The 20,382-nt window shown below is 49.8% G+C and overlaps 1 protein-coding gene across 24 annotated transcripts in view; it reads right to left on the bottom strand.

Annotated features, from left to right (window-relative positions):
- CACNA1B (calcium voltage-gated channel subunit alpha1 B) overlaps positions 1 to 20,382 on the bottom strand; it is a 268,511-nt gene that overhangs the window by 41,141 nt on the left and 206,988 nt on the right. For 20 of the 24 annotated variants that reach the window (XM_048325195.1, XM_048325175.1, XM_048325176.1 and 17 more), the window contains 9 exons: positions 19,161 to 19,257; positions 16,932 to 17,092; positions 15,747 to 15,884; positions 14,732 to 14,933; positions 12,986 to 13,150; positions 11,870 to 11,980; positions 11,617 to 11,700; positions 7,223 to 7,228; positions 1,486 to 1,602 (listed from right to left, as the gene is read on the bottom strand). In XM_048325195.1, the coding sequence (XP_048181152.1) occupies positions 1,486 to 1,602; positions 7,223 to 7,228; positions 11,617 to 11,700; positions 11,870 to 11,980; positions 12,986 to 13,150; positions 14,732 to 14,933; positions 15,747 to 15,884; positions 16,932 to 17,092; positions 19,161 to 19,257 (1,081 nt within the window). The remainder of the gene's footprint in view (positions 1 to 1,485; positions 1,603 to 7,222; positions 7,229 to 11,616; positions 11,701 to 11,869; positions 11,981 to 12,985; positions 13,151 to 14,731; positions 14,934 to 15,746; positions 15,885 to 16,931; positions 17,093 to 19,160; positions 19,258 to 20,382) is intronic. The other 4 variants (XM_048325181.1, XM_048325199.1, XM_048325180.1 and 1 more) reach the window with 1 other exon arrangement.

A 20,382-nucleotide genomic window follows, 5' to 3' on the forward strand; every position in this document is an offset into this window, starting at 1 on the left:
TCTGCTGGACACCTTTGCATGAGGGACACGGATTGAGAGCTCAGCACTGAGGGGAGAGACAGACAAACAGCTCCTCATGAAGCACAGAACGGCCTGGCTCCACTTGAGGGCCACACTCTGGACACAGGCTTTGGGAAGGGTTGGAATTGTGCTGGAAAGGGCCGTGGCTGAGCCCCTTCTCCCGGTATCCATCCACTCTGTGCTGCCTGGGAACACTTTACACCTGCAGACCCCACAGCAGGGACAGGGAGTCTGCACCCACAGCTCACAGCCCGTAAATCCCGGAGTGCCAGAGCCCGGTATCAGAGCCACAAATCCCGATTCCACATTCTGGGTTCTCCTCCCTGCACTGCAGAACCTGAGCAAGCCCCAGGACCAGAGTTAAAGCATAAAACAATGAAAAATGGGCTGCAAACCAGCAGAGAGCTGTAAAAATAACCAGTTTTGGGACAGGGGGGCTCTTATTTAGATCTAGGAAACAGCTAATTCAGTGTGCTGAGGATTGGTGGGAGGGAAGGGCAGAGGTAAAGAAAACGAGGCAAAGCATCTGCCTCAACTTCACCACAAAACCTCAACAAAACCTCATTTTTTTAATCCTCCACATCATCAAACCCAGGCCTGTGGCTGTAAGCTGAGTTTCACCTCTGCCAGATCCCACCACACCCAAATCCTCGGGAAGGTAATTTAACTTTCCACTGGCTGCAGGTGAAGAACAGGGCACTTATCAGTCAGGCCACCACTTCTTTATGCAAATATCTGAGCGTCCAGACTTTGCCAGAGGCATTTTGGGGTAGTTTCAAGGGCAACCTGAGCGTTGAGCACTTGCTGGAGTTCACGTGAGCAAGCAGCCCTTCAGCCTCATCCTCCAAAATGCAGCGTTCCGGGGCTGGGCAGTGCTAACCTGGTCTCTGCTGTAGAAAATTAATGTTCCTGGGGCTGGGCAGTGCTAACCTGGTCTCTTTTCTGGAGAATTAATGTTCCTGGGGTTGGGCAGTGCTCACCAGCTCACTTTTAGCAGAATTAATATTCCTGGAGCTGGGCAGTGCTAACCTGTTCTCTCTTCTGCAGAATTAATATTCCTTGGGATGCTAACCAGTTTAATTGAAAATTAATATTCCTGGTGCTAACCAGTTTGCTTTTCTGCAGAATTAATATTCCTGGGGATAGTTAGTGCTAACCAGTTCTCTTTTAGCAGAATTAATCTTCCTTGTGATGATAACCGATTTAATTAATAATTAATATTCCTGGTGCTAACCAGTTTCCTTTTCCGCAGAATTAATATTCCTGGGGCTGGGCAGTGCTCACCAATCCTCTTTCCTGAATAATTCCTGAATCCTGAATTCCTGTAATCTCTCCGTAGAGGTGCAGAGAGGCCGTTCCAAGGCAAGGGAAGCTCTTGGATCCTCACTGGAAGATGCTCCAGATGCGCCAAGCACGAGCCTCTCCCCAAGTCTCTTCCCTGCCTCCCACATTGCCAAGGCTCACCTTGAAGGACTGCACGAATGTCCAGAGCAGGATGCGGATGGTGTAGCCCTGGCGGAGGAGCTTGATGAGCCTGGCTGCCCTGAAGAGCCTCAGGAAGCTGAGGTTGATGAAGTTGTCCTGCGGAAAGTAAAGGTTTTGTGTCCTTCAGAAACGACCGCGATCCGAAACCACAGCCCGCAAAAAAGAAATTAAAATTACCAGCTTCACGATCTAAGCAGCAAATCGGCCACCAGAAAACCTTCCAAAAGAAACATTCGTCAGTGCAGATCACTCCACATGCAGCAAGAATGAGAAAACCCCTCTCCACAAGAGCCCTCCCCTCTGCTACTGGGTCAATGAGAGGAAAGGAAAAGGCCCTGTCACGCTGTCCAGGGAGGGCTGATTTGCTTTAAGCAAGGCAGATTTTCTCCCTCTAAACATTCAGGGAGAGGGGGATGGTGCCGGATTTTCATTTCGTAAAGGAATGAGGTTGGTTGGAAGTCTTGGTCAGCTCTGTTTCCACAGGGAATTGAACTGAAGCCAAGACACTCGCAAGGGACGGCGTGACAAAGAAAGACATTGTCCAGTGAAGACTCAAACATCCTTGGAAGAATGAGGATGTTTTCCAGCCTGGAGGTTTTTAATGTTTACTCAGCGTGTAACTGGACAGGTTTTTCAAGGAGAAACGGCACCAGAAGCTTGTTTGGAAGATGGATCAAGGGCAGCAAGTCAATTGGGGAGGTTGAGCTTTCACCAGCAGGAAGATGCCTTAGGAACCTGCTGGTTTTCCAAATTCTCATTAAATGTGTCTTCACAGGTGGATCAAAGAACTGCTGGAGGCAGGTTCTGATTTCCATTTGTTTTCTAGGATTTTCCCCACCCCTCACCCCATTTTTTTTTTTTCTTTCCTTCAGGGAAAAGAGGATTCTTGCCCCAATGAGCTAATCTAGAGAGGGTTCTTTCCAAAACAAAACATGCAAAAGCCAGATCCCTCTTGCCCTCCTGTTTTGAGGAGATGAAAAATATTCCCCCTTTCCATAATTCACTTATTTGTGGCTCTCTGATCACAGCCACTTATTTGACTGAGTGAGCTAAAGAGAGAAAACATCCCACTTTAAACTACAGAGCAGTGGAGCAGCAAATATAATCGTAAGGAGCTCTGCTTGGTAAAGATGAGCAAAAATAGGATTTCCCTTGGATTATTTTACCAGAAGTCACATTGAACTGACCCATGTTTCTTGCTCATTTGGCTACAGAGCTCATGCTGAAATTGGGGGGCTTGTTGGATCTATTGATTCTTTCAATGCCAGCTCAGTTTTGGGGCCATTAGCATTGCATTCCACCAATCTCATCAAAGAGTTCCAGAACTCAGTCTCAGGCATGCACTCGGTTTCTCTCAGGTTTAAAACACAAGCAGCTCAGAGTTAGGCACAGACCGAAAATCAGACTCGATCTTTCAAATAAAGAGAAAAGAGAAAAGCACAGGAATGTTCAATGAAAGAGCAGACAACACTGAGCTCATTCAAGCCAGCAACAGAACCCAGCTCCAGCAGGCAAAGCACAAGCGAGGATTCCCCTGGGTTGGGCAGTGAAACAGGCACTGAAAATGTCCCGTTTGTCTCGGCATCAGCTCCAGGTTTGTTTTCACAGCGCTTACCTTCCCTCCTCAACAGTCCAGCCGCACTCACCTGAGCAGGGCAGGCTCCTGGGGCAGAGCTGGGTAACGGGGGCATCACTAATGGGGTTCTTCATCCCCTGGTCCCACTGGGAGCCGGTCCCAGGGCAGGGCAGAGGTTTAACCCTGAGCCCCTCTTAATCAGGAAGATCTCCCCACCTGTGGGACCTGGGTCAGACCTTAGGCCTCAAAGTCTGATTTTAACTTCAGAGCAATGCTCGAGCCAGATCTTTCCTGTGCACAATCCTCAGGCTCCAAGGAGGAGCAGAGGCACAGGATCCATCTCTGCGGGGTCTCCCTCTTCCCACGTAACTGCAGCCCAACAGCAGGAATGTTGTCCTGCTCAGGCTTTGCTAAAACCTCATCATCCCAGCTGACAGGATGTTTAACACCTGCTTTGGGCTGGGCTCCCTGCAAGCTGAGCCACCCCAGTGCTGCCCATGGGAAAGGGATATAAATGGGAAAAGGGGTTTGAAACTGTGCAGTTATGTCTGTAATCCCTATTCCCTGGGATTTAGATGGACAAACAATCCATAGATTTTTTTTTTCCCCCCCACATTCCCTATGTGGCTCTGGCACTGCTGCTTCCTAAAGAGCAGTGAAAGCCTCAGCTCCGTGTGGAATCACTCCCAACCCAGGAAAATCCCCCATCACCGACACCCTGGGACTGTTGGAAGGAGCGTTCTCGGCACTGCCCGGAGAGAGGCGAAGTTCCCCACGCTGGTGGTGGCCGGAAGGGCTCCATGGGTGTGGCACCCTCAGCACCCCACGGAGAAATCCCATCCTCCAACACCTCAGCTCTCCAGGCAGGAATTGGGATCGCATGCAGCCAAAGGGGAAACTCCACCTTGCCGTATTTCTCGGGTAAAATAGTTTGGCATCAATTCTCCTCCCACTGTGCCACCTCTGTGCCATGACACACATCTGATATTTGGGTTATCAAAATCATCCTTTCCAGGTTTTTTTGTGCTTTCCTGTTGCACAGATGCTTACAGTGCTCACAACAGGCATGGGAGCTTTAGGATTTTATCATTCATCTGAGAAATAACAAATTCTGTTTGGAAAATCATTTCCCCGTGGCCTGTTGCTGTTTTTCAAAAACAGACAGGTCTGGTACTGAAGGAACCAGGCACCAGCCAGGGCCTGGGGGTCTGGGCATGGCCGGGCACTGCCACCACTTCCCACAACAGGAGATGGGAGATGCATCCCTGAAGAAAACTGGGAAGCAGTGGGGAAACAGGGAGAATAGACACCAGGGATAAAGAGCTGCCCTTGAAGGCTGTCCCACCATGGGAGCCTCCTCCGTTACCCTTTCTTAGGTTGTTTTCATAGAATCCCAGACTGGTTTGGGTTGGAAGGGACCTGAAAGCCCATCCAGTGCCACCCCTGCCATGGGCAGGGACACCTCCCACTGTCCCAGGCTGCTCCAAGCCCCAGTGTCCAGCCTGGCCTTGGGCACTGCCAGGGATCCAGGGGCAGCCCCAGCTGCTCTGGGCACCCTGTGCCAGGGCCTGCCCACCCTCCCAGGGAACAATTCCTTCCCAATCTCCCATCCAGCCCTGCCCTCTGGCACTGGGAAGCCATTCCCTGTGTCCTGTCCCTCTGTGTCCTTGTCCCCAGTCCCTCTGCAGCTCTCCTGGAGCCCCTTTAGGCCCTGGCAGGGGCTCTGAGCTCTCCCTGGAGCCTTCCCTTCTCCAGGTGAGCACCCCCAGCTCTCCCAGCCTGGCTCCAGAGCAGAGGGGCTCCAGCCCTGGGAACATCTCCGTGGCCTCCTCTGGACTCCAGGAGCTCCATGTCCTCCCAGAGTTTTCCATACTGAAAAGCAGGAAAGCCATGGAGAACAGGGCACACAGGATCTGTTCCCAGTGCCTTCAGCACCAGAGTGGTTCCTGTCCAGCACAGGAGCTGCTCCCTCTGCCCACAGGGATGCTGCAGGAAGAGGCATCTGACCAAGCCAAGAATGGGATCACTCAGGAAGCTTTAGGACTTCTCTTCACCTGGCATCAACAAGAACCACCTTATTCATTAATTAATTCAGGAATTACTGATGAGGAAACAGCTGTGTTCCCATTTAAATATCCATGGTATTGCCAGCACTGGAGAAGTTTTCCTGAACCTTGCACAGGGTCTTGGCTTCATCTGGAGCTTGAGGAACCCGCTGTTGATTTTAAGAGGCTGATGATTTTTGCCACCCTTGTCTGTGCCGTGAGGACTCTGCAATTGTTGGGATATCCTATCAGTCCTTCCATGCCGAGTCAGGAATGCTGGAAAAATTATTTTGTGTGTGATGCCCAGAACTTTCCTCATTCCCTCCCTGACAGAATCACAGACTTCCTGAGCTGGGAGGGACCACCAGGATCATCCAGTGCAGCTCCTGGCCCTGCCCAGACCCCCCAACAGCCCCACCCTGGGCATCCCTGGCAGCGCTGTCCAAACGCTCCTGGAGCTCTGGCAGCCTCGGGGCCGTGCCCATTCCCTGGGGAGCCTGGGCAGTGCCCAGCACCCTCTGGGGGAAGAACCTTTCCCTGCTCTCAGCCTGAGCCTGCCCTGGCCCAGCTCCAGCCGCTCCCTGGGTGCTGTCCCTGGCCCAGGAGCAGAGATCGGAGCTGCCCCTCGGGAGGAGCTGCTGAGCTCTGCCCTCAGTTTGCTCCTCTCCAGGATTCCTCCCAGCTTTGCTGCTCCTGCTGTGTCCCTGCAGCAGCTCCATGGTGCTCCAAAGACCTCACTTGGATGCCAAGTGATCCAAGGAGCCTGGACCTGTCTCTATGGAGTAACAACCCCAGTCCTAACAAAGCATAGGATGAGCTTCTCAACCTTTAACCTGCAACAGGGACAGCAGCCCAAATTTAGCAAACTGATCTTCCCCCAGTGTATTTTCACATTCACTGCTGATGCCAGAGCCCTTTTCTGTGCTGCCTGGGCCAGGTGTGCAGCAAAGTGTCCAAATTTATCCCAACTGCTCCCACACATCTGGAATGGATCCAGCACTGTGGAGGATTCACCTCTCGGTTTGCACTGGGCAAACTTTGCATTTACACATTGTCGTTTCCTCTGCTGCATCCCAGCAGAAAATACCCTCCATGAACATCCATGGAGCTTCTGTGCAGCCTGGAAATGAAAATTCCCCCGGGTTTGTTTCTTAACAGCAACTGTGCAACAGGAAATGTGGATGCTCCCAGATCCAAGAGCTGGTGTCAGGTGGCTGAGCAAGGATTTTTGAAAAGCTTTTGGTCTCATTTGCATTATCAACCATAGCCAAGATACTTAAGAATGGAAAAATAGAAATATTTCAGATCACATTTTCCTTTTTGGATTCTCTTTTGTTTAACTGATGATGATCAAAGATAAAGGCCAATATTTCCAAAGGCATCTTTGGAATAAATTTACATTTTGGCACTAAATTCCCAGTGGGATCTGGCTCCTGGTACTTTTCAGCTCTGCTCATAACATGATTTCTGCATTTTACTTGGAGTTTTGGGTTTGGATCCAGCGACTCTGTGTCCACTGTGGTGGCAAAATGGGTTCTTCTATGGGTTGGTGTCACAGCGAATTTTCAAATTTAAGATCCTTCTTTCCCACCATTTTTGATTTGAGGGAAGCAAGTCTGTTATCACTTCAATAATATTCTTGCCTTACAATATAGAGATTAAAACGGTTGGAAGGTGCTTCCTTCAGCAGAAATCTCCATCACCTCATCCTAAAAGAACCCAAACCCACCTTCGCAGAGCTGAATTTGGTACCACCACCTCCAAACCCCAGCGTTTCCAGGTCCAGAACATCCTTCCCTCGCCATCTCCTCCCACTTCCCATGGAAATAAAGCAGGTGGCAGTGTCCCCTTTAGCACAGGGGGTGGCACAGGGAGCAAGGGACGGGCTATTGGCAACTCATTGTCACCAATGAGCCCAGGGAGGGAGGTGCAGGACAGAAGCCACTTCAGGGCACGCTGCAGTGAGGCTTTTCCACCAGTGCAATCGGAACTCTCATCAAAGAAAAAACCAAACAGAAACGGATCAAATCAAAGAAAAACGAGAGAAAATCAAAGCAGAGAATTTAAAGAATTGTTTAAATTCAATGAAACCAACCGTGTCCTATATGTGATGTTGTCATGGATGGATATTTGCAAGATTATTTACAAATTTTTAGATTTTTTTTTTTTTGAGCAGCAGGTGCACAACATACAGACGGAGACATGGTTTTCGCATTGTATGTTGATTGGATGGCGTGATTCAGCAGGTAGATAAGGAAAATAAGGAACAAAAACAGGAAACAAAAAGAGAAAATGAGTAATCAGGACAAGCAAAAAGGAAACTCTGAAAAATTTCACTGGGAAAAAAAAACCCGTCGGGCTATCGGGGGTGGGGAGGTGTTATTTTATGGGAACTCCCGGAGTAAAAAATGCTTCGAACCAAAAGAGATTCGGAGATCCTCGAGGTAACACAGACAGTGCAGTTGTTATTTGCATTTCAGTTTGTAATGCAAATTTGGAGACAATTCACAAACACTTCTCAGGGTGGTTTTTTTCTATTTCCAGGCATAGAAATAGATGTCAGTTTGCCACACACCCACTCGGCCTCCTGAGGCCAACTGTGTCCACAAGGACACCTTTTCCTTAATCCCACCTCTTTTCCCTCAATTACCGAGGATAAAAAAACTGACATTCATGCTTTTGCCTGAGGAAATAAAAAAAAGAGATATTCCACTACAATCACAAAGTAAATTACATGTGACATGACCAGAAAAATTAAAACAAAGCAATTAATCCACACATTTCTTTTCCTTTTGTCTTTACTTCTCCGAGGGTTAAAGGTACCAAGCAAGGCTGGTGGAAGCCAAGTCTCTCAAGGTGAGGCCACCCAGGATTATTTACCTTTGGAGAACACTTCTGGCTGGAAAATACGGAGGAAAACGGTGCTCTGGCAACTGTTTGTGAGCCTGAGCTCAGTGGCACACCTAGAAAACATCTCCACAGGGACCTGGAGGGTGGCTGGGACAGGGACAGCTGCAGACTGGCCAGCAAAGTCACCTTGTGGCTGTCACCTGGACTTCCCAGCTGAGGAAACTCCACGGGAATGGCTGCCAGGAGGGCTGGAAGGACTAAAGGGGCTGTCCCAAACTCTGCCCAGCAGATGAGGGAAAGCTGGAGCTGGGGAAGTCACAGGGAAAAAGGGCCACTCCCTGCTGGGGACACAGCTCTGGGAGGGAGGATCCGAGACCTGTTCTCCTCTCTGGTTGTTCCCTGCTCCATGAGAGAGCTCCTGCGCCGCAGTCGTGCCCTGAGGAAGGTGAGGTGGGGTTGGTTCAGCTCATCCCCAGCCTTTATTTCCTGCTCTGCCCTACCTGGAATTCCAGAGGGAAAGAGAGGCTGGGCAGAGGCCACAGCTGGGCTGTGCTCTGTGAATGAGGCACCCCCTGCTCCTCACCTCCAGCCCTGCACGTTCACATCTCTGCATCAGCTCTTTCAGCCCTTTTTTTCCTACATTTTTCTAAAATGGCTTCTGTTTTGGAACTATTGGTTCAAAACTGGGTCAGACTGGATCTGTTGGTTCAGTTTTTCTACACTGGCTCTCAATACCAGAAATATTTCAATTACCCAGGTGAAACTGCAGTTTGACAGAATATTCCAAAGCTGGTTTAAAGTGTAACTCTGCCACTCTGTGTCACTTTGAAGGCAGCAAAGCAGTCTTGGCACTGCCAGGCAGATTTGGGAGTCCTTGGGACCCCCTTGGTGCCCTGTGGGTCAGCATAACCCATGTGCAACCTCGCATGGAGCCGACCACACAGGGCAGGAGCAAAGGGCTGCATCCTTCTGCTTCTTTTCCATCCTCAGGACTGGAAGAGGAGAATCTTAAAATCATGGAACGGTTTGGGTTGGAGGGGACCTTAAAGCTCATCTCCTTCATGGGCAGGGACCTTCCACTGTCCTAGGTTGCTCCAAGCCCCATCCAACCTGGCTTTGAGGGCAGGAAGGTTTCAGTGGCAGTGGAGAGCTTGGTACAAGACCACATCTCCACATGCCACTGGCTGAAGTGGAATGAATTCCATGAGGGACATCCTGACAGCTGCCATTACCAACCCTGTTACCAACCCTGTTATCAACCCTGTTATCAGCCCTGTTATCAGTGTGATCTTCAGGGCACCACTGCCAGCACCCACGAACTGAGCAGGGATGCAGCTCAGAGCTGGCCCTCACTGCCCCCTTCAAGCAAACGGAGCTGCTCAGGGTGCTGTGCACGCTGCCCCTGATCCCAGTCTGTGGTTCCTGTGGGAGGCTGACAGGGATGTGTGTGGCTGAAGGAATGTGTGCTGCTGGGGAGAGATCAGACAGGAGCTGCACGAAAGAAGTGCTGGAAACCAAATCTAGAAAGAAAAGTGGCAGGGGATGACCCCTGGGCACTCTGTGTGAATGAAAAGCGGGGAGGAGATGTGGTGGCTACACAGAAATCAGAGAGTTGTTCAGGTTGGAGAAGATCTCCAAGACTGTCGAGTCCAATCATTCCCTCAGCACTGCCAAGGCCACCATTAAATGCTGTCCCCAAGTGCCACATCCACACAGCTTTTAAATCCCTGCAGGGAAGGGGACTCCACCTGTTCCAGTGCCTGACCACCCTTTCCATGAAGCAATTATTCCTAATATCCACCCTAAACTTCCTCTGGAGCAACTTGAGGCTGTTTCCTCTTGCCTTGCTGCTTGTTATGTGAGAGAAGAGATCAAGCCCCACAAAAGGGAATGTTTAGAGAGAGCTGAGCTCAAAAAGCTCTGCAGACACAGACAGAGGACCAAGAGCTCAGGGCTGGAGTGTCCTGGGGACATGTGGCTTTTATATGAGAGAGTTTTGTGGTCAGCTGCATGTTGGACACTGCCAGGGGAATCTGGTGACCTCCTTTAGAAAATCCTCTCTAAGGACTGAAGGTGTCCAGCTCCTCATAAACCAAAAAACCTCTTCTTTCCCACCCGGGAGGAGAAGGGAAAGGCACATGGGTGCCCTGCTGGGGTTTTAGGGGGAATTCACACTCCTCTGCAAAGGTTTTGATGCTGAAAATGTCTCACAGCCCAACCTGATCCAATCCCTGGCTGGGCCATCCCACGGGAGCTGGAGGGAGAGGCAATGTCCCATTATCTGAGCAGGGAAGGGGCAACACTGTGGCTGCTCCCTGACTGTGAAACAGCTCCAAAAATGAGGATTTTAGCAGCATTTGGGCTTGGTGTTGAGAAGGAAAAACCTTCCTGAAGGAGAAGACACCAATCTGTGAGAGACCAGAGGCTCCCTTACCCCGTGAGAGCTGTCAGTGCTACTTCCTCCCAGAAAAAGTGGCCAGAGGAGGGGTGGAAAAGCTTCAATCTGTTTGTGGCTGACTTGCAAATGGTTTCACAGATTTTCAAACCATGGCAAAAGTTTGGGTGCCCTTGGCAAGGAAATACATCCCATGGGAGAGGGAGTGGGGACAACAATCCGCAGCACTCAGAGTGGGTGAGCTGAGTAACTTCAGCCTGGCTGCACTGAAACCAAAATCCTACAACACAGGATTCACCAGCAGATAAACGAACATCATTTGTATGGGGAGGAAAACTTTGGGGGGTTGTGCATTATTTTGTACCAAGGAGGTTAAATAAAAATGCATTTTGTTAGAAACAGTCACATGGTCTTCACCAGCACCTGTAAAGGAACGTGGGGAGCACAGTTCTCAGCACACACAGAGCACATCTACAGGCAAACCCCTGGGACTGAGGAGAAAAGTTATGGTCAAGTTCAAATTCATCACACAGCTACATCATCAGCTCCAACATGCACTGGGAGAGGAGAGGAGCAATTTATTCCATGGGTAATATCAGACTGTCAGGGACTGAGACAGGCATTTGCTGCCCTTATGGAAAAATCCTTCAGATTTAATGCCAAGTCTGTCCACTTTGTGCGATCTACAGGATCAGCAGGGAGACAGCAGCCCTTGGAGGGCTGGCCAGAAATCCTGTGGGAGAGCTGTTTGTTTATTCATTGCCCCACAGAGCTTTTGTGACAGGAACATTCCCCCAGTCCACACACCCTTCACCTCATCACTCTCACCCTGCCCCGTGACCCAGACTGGGCAGGAGCCCCAAGGGGCAGACGCATGCCCTGCAGAAAACCTCCCACACGAACACAGCAGAATCCCTTTGGTCTTTTCCCTCTCTAAATCCAGCAGGATTTTTCCATGAATAGGCAGAAAAGGCCTGAGGATAGAGTAGCTGGCTGCAGGAGAGAGGGAGCTGCTTGCTGGCAGAGTCACGAGCACCGTGGTTCTCATCAGAGCTTTCCCTCTTTGGGGCACACAGCTGTGCTCAGCTCCATGGAAAAGCAGAGCTCATGGAACAGGGTCAGCCAAGGCCATCGTGACTCCCAGAGGCAGCTCCAGGGAATAAGGCTGGTAGGGAGAAGGTTCAGTGTCTTGACAGGGAACGGCTTTGTTTATAAAGGAAGGAAATTGAGCAAGCTGTACTTACCGCAATCTCTGTTACTAAAATATCAGTAATACTTCCCAACACTGTTACAAAATCAAAGACATTCCAGGCATCTCGGAAATAATTCTGCCAAATGAGAACACAAGGGGAATAGAGGGATCCAGGGGTTATTTTCTCTTTGCCACCACAGGTCGGGGGGGTTTTTTTGTTTGCTCATTTTTAAATGCGCGTCACGAAACGCGAGCATTTCGTCGAGAGAGGAGAAGAGGTGGAAGGGAACAAGGGAGGCACCTACCAGCACACCAAAGGCAATGATCTTCAGCACACATTCCATGGAAAACATGGATGTAAACACAATGTTCAGGCATTTCAGCATTTCCTCGTATGCTTCTGGAGCATCATAGAACTAAAGCGGGATGGAAGAAAGGCTGTTGGTGAAAATCACCGACAGAGTAAAACCTTTCCCAGCAGATTTGCTCATTTTAGTCAGGATTCTGTGCTCACTTTAAGCGAGGCTTGGGGTTACAACACAGTTATTCCTGTCTCTCTTGCCTCCATCCTGTACTGAGGGGGCAGCTGGAATATCCTCAGAGCTGGAGACTGTTGCTGGGGGATGTTCCCGTGTAAGCACAGCACGGCGCAGGAGGGAGGAAGGACATTTTCGAACCCAGAGGGGAAGTGCAGAGCTGGGTTTTGTTCCAGAGAACCCTAAGCATATGGGGACCCCTTGACTGTGAAGATATTCTAAGCCAGGCAAGGGACAGGAGGGAACATCATCCACACCATGTATCCACCTGCATCTCCTCCTCCACTCTGGATCACATCCCAGGAGCCTGATGCTGTTCCAAAGTTGGGTCATTTCACAGAATCACAGAATGGCCTGGGTTGGAAGGGAGCTTAAAGCTCATCCAGTCCCTATGGGCAGGGACACTTTTCCCTATCCCAGGCTGCTCCAAGCCCTGTCCAACCTGGCCTTGGACACTACTGCCAAGGATCATGGGGCAGCCACAGCTGCTCTGGGCACCCTGTGCCAGGGCCTCCCCACCCTCCCAGGGAATGATTCCTTCCCAATATCCCATCTAAACCTACTCTGTTTCAGTTTGAATCTCCATGGCCTGACTGGGCTTTGAGCAGCCCCAAGACCCTGGCTGAGCTGGAGATCAGCACCTGCAGATCCCAGTTCCCATCCCATGTTCACACCCCAAAGGGGCTGAGCCCAACCAACACTCTGCAGGGAATCCCACTGGTGGGATCTCATCCCAGCTAAACCACCTCCCTCAGGGGGCCAAAGGAATCCCAGTAGGCACATGAGGAGTGGTGGCTGCTCCTGCTGAGCCCCCCTCAGCTCTCAGGGCGAGAATCTCTCCAGCCAACAGCCCAAAATTCCCAGATACAGGAAGATCCCACTCACCTTCATCATGAGGACGATGGTGTTGAGAGCGATCATGACCATAATAAAATACTCAAAGGGAGGGGACACCACGAATTTCCACATCTTGTACTGGAAGGATTGCTTGTTCTGAGGCATGTAGCGGGTCAGGGGCTTGGCACTTATGGCAAAGTCTATGCAGGCCCTCTACAAAACAAAAAGGGGATGAAGAGATGACAGGAAAAGGGCTGGAAGTCTTAATCCATCAGGATGTGGTTGGGAGAGTGAGCAGAGCATTTACACCAAGTGAGTACTGACTGTTCCCTGTAAAACGCAGCACAGGATCCCCAAATCCTGATCAATTTTCCTGGAATATTTACCCTATAACGTTCCTATGCAGTCCTACAACATTCCATTAGAGCCCAGCTCCTCATAGGTCCTGATCCCACTTTTAAAAACACTTCCAAGTCCTCCTGATGGGCGACTGAGGATTGGTAAAGATGTTCTCTGTGGTTTTCAAAAAGTACTGTGGAACTCAGGTGTGTTCTCAGCACAGCAACACCCGGACAGCTCAGAATGTTTCATAAAATGAGAACTGAATTTACCAATAAATTATCCACCAAAAGCACTGGGGGAACTCTCAAAGACCCCTTTCACTGGCTATTTCTGCTCACTTTATTATGAATATAAAACTATGAGAAAAAAGCGGTTTCTACCCACAAGAGGTTTCGATTCTGGAGCGTTTTCTGATCTTGGATTTACCTAAGAATTCCAAGTCTGAAATCACTTTCTGCCCAGTTGGAAAATAACAAAGCATCTCTAAATATTCTGCTTTATTTTGGACTTTTTGTTCATCTAGACAAACAAGGAACTAATTAAGAATCGCTTAAAAATTCATCTCTTTTCATCAAAAATCAGGTTCCAGTTTCAAAATACATGAAAAGAGATGGTTCTTCCCACAAGAGGTCGTTGAGGCTGTGGACCCTGGATGAAGGATGCTGCAGATGCTAAAAGTCTGCATGGATTGAGAAGGAAACTGGATACACCCATGGAAGGAAGATACACAGATGCCAGTAACTACGGAAAAACCAACTCAGGAGGTCCCTGAGTGGAAAACAATGGGGTTTTTGGGGGCATTAAGGAAAAACCTCACAGCTTCTTACCCTGGTCTTACACTCTTCTCAAGGCATCTCCTTTTGGCTGCTGCCAGGAGGAAAAGTCCCAGCTGGGCACAAAACCAGCCTGTGGAAAGGAGTTTTCCTCTGGGGAGCCACAGCAGTTGTAGCTCAGTTTGGTTTCTGAGGTCTGGCCTCAAGGTTTGTCTCCTTCCACACCTCCACACTCCAGCAGACATCAAACCATGGAATGGTTTGGGCTGGAAGGGTCCTCAAAGCCCATCCAGTGCCACCCCTCCCATGGCAGGGACACCTTCCACTGTCCCAGGCTGCCCCAAGCCCCAGTGTCCAGCCTGGCCTTGGGCACTGCCAGGGATGGAGCAGCTTCTCTTGGCACACTGTGCCAGGGCAGATCCATCTCCCCTTTGGTGCAGTCCAGGGGGACGGGTGACAGTGGTTCCTAACAGGAACCATCTGGGGGCTCTCCCTGGTGGTGTTTTTATGCAGAAGCTGAAACAGCCACTCATTTCTTTGGTCTCTACACCACACACCCTCCAATAACCACTGCTCTCCAGTCCCCCCAGCACAGGGGGGACGAGGAGTGGCCTTCCACCAGTATCCAGGTGCTCTGAGCCCCTGGAACACCAACTCTGGAGTCAGAAGAGGCGGGTACCTCGTTTTTCTCGAGGCTGCACTCTGACATCACTTTATCTCCTTGCTCCTGGAAGGTGATGATGATTAACGCCACAAAGATGTTGACAAAGAAAAAAGGGAAGACAACAAAATACACCACGTAAAAGATGGACATTTCCATTCGGTAGCCAGGGCTGGGCCCCTGTTCCTCGTAGGTGGCATCCACTGAGTGCTTCAGCACACTGCAAGCAAATGCAAAGAGAGAGGAAAGGTCAACACAACCCCTGGGAAGCACCAAGGACCCCCTGAGAGTCAATCCCCAGCCTCCACTCACGTGCAGGGTTTTCCACATATGCTCAGGAAAAACTTGCTCCCATCCACGTGGCTGGGGAGAAGTTTTCCTTGAGGATATTTTTAGGGAAACCCTTTGTTCTCACCATTGTGCAGAATGGTGGGAGATTTGCTGTGTCCAGATCCACTGATCCCCCCTGGCCAAGGGGAGAGGATCCAGCCGGATCTGGTTTCTCTTCTCTGGTCAACAGGGATGGAGTAAAAGTGGGAAAAGAGAGGTATTGATGACATCCAACAGGGGAACACAGTGAGGGACTGGAAAAGGGAGGCTGATGCTGTTTGAGCCTTTATTTTATGAAAGAGTTGAACGTGGAGGCCGAGGAACCCTGGCCACACACGGCACTCCACACGCGCCAAAATAAAGTCACGTCCTGAACAGGAAATGTCATTTGGGGACCGTCACGCCCAGCAGACTTCCAGCAGAGCTCACAATACTTTTTCCCCCCTCGTTTTCTTACATTTCCAATATCAGTTTTACCCCTGAGAAAGGTGTGCAAGCCCAAAAGCCTGAAGCAAGAACGGAAAACTTCCTGAGCATCCCTGTGCCAGGAAAATGCAGAGCTCTGCCTGCTGGCTCACCCAATAATCACACAGCACTGAGCTGATAAAAGACTTTTCTCATTTCCCAGGTCACCTGCTGTCCCTCAGAGCTTTGGGGACCTGCTTTACCTGCACCATCAGCCCCTGCCAGCCCCATTACTCACGTTGGCCACCCTTCCCCTGTGGACACGGTGAAGAGCGTGAGCAGAGCCCAGAGCACGTTGTCGTAGTGGAACTCGTATTTTTTCCATTCCCTGGGCTGTGCCTCCACCTCATTTTTTTCATAATCCAGGTACTGACCCCTAGGAACAAGAGATTGAGAGCCAGTGAGAGAATGAAAGCAGATCAGGCATTTCTTAGGACTCAGGAGTTTTGGAAAGCCCCAGCAGCACAGTCTGGACTCTGTTGTGGATTACAGACAAGGAGACCCCCTCAAAGCCTATGACAGAAGTAAAGGCCAATTTTTGAGTCACTTTTAGCCACAGGAACTGGACCTGAGGACTAAAAATGAAAGGAATTATAAGCAAGGCATTCATTCATTCATTAGGCAAAGCCAGCCATCAACACCTGGGCGGCCCCTAAATTGTCTGACCCCACAGAAAACCTCTGCTTGACAGGGAAACATCTCTGGCTCCTACTCCAGGGTTGGATCTAAGTCCTAAATGTGTCCTGCTTTTAGGGGCCTGGCACGAGGAGAACCCTCTACAACCTACCCTTTTCTGTCCTTTCACATTCCTCCCCGTAATTTATCTGCATTCTTCCAAGGAAGAACTGCAGTGACAACCCCTGGGATCCCACCGGGACGTGCCCTGCACGTGCCAGGCAGCAGGAGAGGGACGGGCAGAGCAGGACAGTGCTGAGGAGGTGCTTTGGGTGCCAAGAAAAAGCTGATGAGATGCACATTGTGGAGTACCACACCTTGGCAGCCTGCTGGGAAGGACAAAGCATGACAGGGCTTTTAAAAGATTCAGATCCTGTCCCTCTCCTCACTAATTAGTAGCTCTTTAACATCCCACGCTTCTGATTATTTATTCAGTGTGTTTTTCTAATTCATTGGAGCTCTAAGAATCAAGGTGGAAAGAGGAGTCACACTATCAAAAACCCTTCTCTTAGGAATCACACTCAGCTTTCCTGGGAAAGAAGCTGCCTCCCCTGTATCCTGAAGATCAGAGCCAGGAGTGACACAGCTGTTAAAGAAAAACAAGGCAAATTCACCTCCGGGCTGGCTGTGCTGAATTATTGCTCTTATTTACAGGAGACTCTTCCCACTCAGCACATCCCTGATTTTGGGCCAGCCTGGGCAGCTGCAGGAAGCTGCTCCCTGCCACATTCCCTGCTCCCAGCTGTACCTGCAGTCCTTCTCCAGCTCCTTGGACTCATCTGTGCAGTAGAAGAAGCGGCCCTTGAAGAGCTGCACGGCGATGACGGCGAAGATGAACATGAAGAGCATGTACACGATGAGGATGTTGAGGACGTTCTTCAGGGAGTTCACCACGCAGTCAAAGACAGCCTGGGCGTGGAGGGGAGCACGGTCAAGGGGTGGGGAGAAAGGAAAAGTTCATCCAAAGTCTTGGCATCCACTGTTTAACCACACTCGGGGAGTCACGGAGGGTTTGGGTTGGAAAAGACCTTAAAGCTCATCTTATTCCCACCTTCCACTGTCCCAGGCTGCTCCAAGCCCCAATGTCCAGCCTGGCCTTGGGCACTGCCAGGGATCCAGGGGCAGCCCCAGCTGCTCTGGGCACCCTGTGCCAGGGCCTGCCCACCCTCCCAGGGAACAATTCCTTCCCAAAATCCCATCTAAATCTCCCTCATTTGGGACTCATTCCCCATCCCACAACCCATGGGTGCTTCGATGGATTTTCACTTCCCAAAGCTGTGAGGAACAACTCCAGCTTCCCTCATCTCCTGCTTTATCCACAACTTTGGCTGTGCCACTGAATTTTCTGATGCTGCTCATAACGTTTACAAAGACAATCACAGCTTGTCAAGACAATATTAGTCCTGAGCAAACATTTCATTATAAAATGAAAATTGTTTTGATTTTACTTCCAGTGGATGCATAAAAACTGTTGGAATAATAAGGAAAAAAAATACCAGGAAACAAAACAACCAAATGCTTTGAATAAATATTTTTCTGAAGAGCTGTCTGTCAGAATGAGGTGTGACTAATGTGCTCTCCTGAACTCCCTGCAAAGAACTTCTCAAACTCATTATTACGTGGGAATGAGGCCCTGATTCATCACAAGTAATTTGCAGTTTAATTTTAGTCAGAAGTTTGTCATAATACCAGAAATTGAGCAGTCCCTGCCCAAGCACAGGGTTTGTACAATCCTGCTGCTGTTCCTCTGAATGGAAGTGAATCACCCACAGAATTACACTCCTGATGCAAGCCAGGAACCCTGATGGAAATCTGTCCAATCAGCCCAGGAACCCTGATGGAAATCCCTGTGATCAGCCCAGGAATCTTGATGGAAATTTCTCTGATCAGCCCAGGAATCCTGATGGAAATCTTTTTAATTAGCCCAGGAATCCTGACAGGAATCCCTCTGATCAGCCCAGGAATCTTGATGGAAATTTCTCTGATCAGCCCAGGAATCCTGATGGAAATCTTTTTAACTATCCCAGGAATCCTGATAGGAATCTCTCTGATCAGCCCAGGGATCCTGATGGAAATCTTTTTAATTAGCCCAGGAATCCTGATGGAAATCTCACTGATCAACCCAGAAATCCAACATGAAATTTCTACATGGTTCAACATTAACGTTCCTTTTCTTTTCAGATCAATTTCATGTGCATAAAACTAAAATTATTTAAGCATGAATGGTGGGCTCAGACAAAAGCAGATCTCCAGAGCAGCTGACCCTTAGTTTGATGTGAAAACAGGAATTGTCAAACACATTTTCACTGTTCCAAAACATCCATGGCTTTTTCCCCATCAACAGCCCACAAAAGGTATTGAGGAGTCCCTAAATCTCAGGAATTATGGAATTTTAACTCCTTCCATTCTCTCTTTGCAGGACCTGGCTGCACCTCAAATTGTTGCTGTTGGATGAGTAACCACAGGCCATTAAATTGATTTTATTTTTTAGCTCAGTGTTCTAGGGAAGAAAAGAACTGGACTATGGATTCTTTAATAGAAAGATGAATAAATTAAAGCTCCTCCCACAGCAATGACAAATCCCTTTGGACAGCCTGTGGAAAACCTTGCAATATTCATGTTAAATTCTCCAGGGAAACCCAAACCCTCCCAACCCCATTTTTTCCTGTATCACTTCAAAGACCATCCCACTTATGAACTGTAATTTAATTTATCTGCCTTTTTTTCTATTTGTAGAGGTTTAATTTTCATGGCATTTCCACAAGAATCCCTAAAGTTACCCACAATGTTGGCAAAAGCACCCGAGTGTTTGCCATTTGCTCAACATCTGCCCAGCTGTTTGTGCTCATCTGGCACAGAGATGCATCGCAACCAAAGAAAAGCAACAGAAACAACTTGGGGTCAGTGGAGTCCACCAGCTGCCACTCAGATCGGTCAGAAACCTCCAGAGAAGGAAAATTTGGGGTTCTTTTCTAACCTTTAGCTTTGGCAGCCGTTTTATGGTCTTCAGAGGCCGGAGCACCCGCAGGACTCGCAGGGACTTGATGGTGTTGATGTCCTTGCCTTTGGTTCCTCTGCAAGGGAGAAAAAGGCACAAGAACAACAGAGGGAATCGTTTGCTCCTCAGGTCACTCACTGGGGTGTTTCTGGGCATCCAGGGTGGCTTTGGTGGTGCAATTGGTTGGGTTTGGGGGTGGTTTTTTTGGCAGGTTTTGTGTCCATCCTCAGCAGGGCTGCAGGCAGGATGACCCAGCCTCACCTGGGATGGATCCAGCAGCACGAGGAGAAGGCTGGGGCGGGACAGGGTCCTGGCAGGGCTCAGCCACAGGATGTCCAGGCTTTGTCACCTCCCAGCCGCTCAGCAGGACCTGGGGCCCTTCCTGCCCCGACTCCACACCGGACAAGGCTCCCAGGCAGGGCAGCAGCACCGGGACAGGAGGCTCAGCTCCTCCATCCCATTCCCGGCAGGAGAAGGGACAAAGCCACATGTGGCTCCTCCCTCCCAGCTGGATGAGGCAGGGGCTGTTTCTCCGTGCAATTCTCTGGCGGGAACATTGTGCCAAGAGGGTTTGGGAGCCTTCCTGGTGAGGGACAGAGCTCTCCTGGGGGTCAGAGCCTGTTCCCTCATCCCTGAGTGTCCCGTGGAGGACATGCCACCGATCCCATGCAGGACCATGTAATATGACAATATATTACATGCCTGGAGCAGTGCTGGGACAACTCCCCACTCAGGCATGCAGGTGCTGTCAGTCACATTTGGGGCTTAGGTTTGGTTAAAACCGAGTGCAAGGCCCGAGAACGTTCCTCTTGTTAACTTCAAGAGGGGTTTTAGGGGAAGGACAGAGTTCCTTTCCTCGTGCACTTCCAAAATAAATAAGCAAAAGGAGACAACAGGTACATCTTCTTCCAACCCCATAGCAAAACAACAACATTCCCTTCGTTTCGTATGAAGCGGAAAATGGGATGGAAATCGGGAGTTTTATTCATGGCTGGAGGTTTGGGTCTGGGACTGCGCTGAGGGAACACAGGTGTGAATGAAGAACGGTGGGACAGATGCTGGTAGTTCCTATCCTGTGCTCTCCCAGGCTGCTGAACATTCCTCTTCTCCAGGAGGGAAATAATGGAAGGACGAGAGACCCAAGAGAGCCACGGAGGTTTGGGAAGAAGTACAGAGCTTCCCCCACCCTGCCCTACATCCT

The sequence above is a fragment of the Corvus hawaiiensis genome, chromosome 21, assembly GCF_020740725.1.
Source record: "Corvus hawaiiensis isolate bCorHaw1 chromosome 21, bCorHaw1.pri.cur, whole genome shotgun sequence".
NCBI classification, from domain to species: domain Eukaryota; kingdom Metazoa; phylum Chordata; class Aves; order Passeriformes; family Corvidae; genus Corvus; species Corvus hawaiiensis.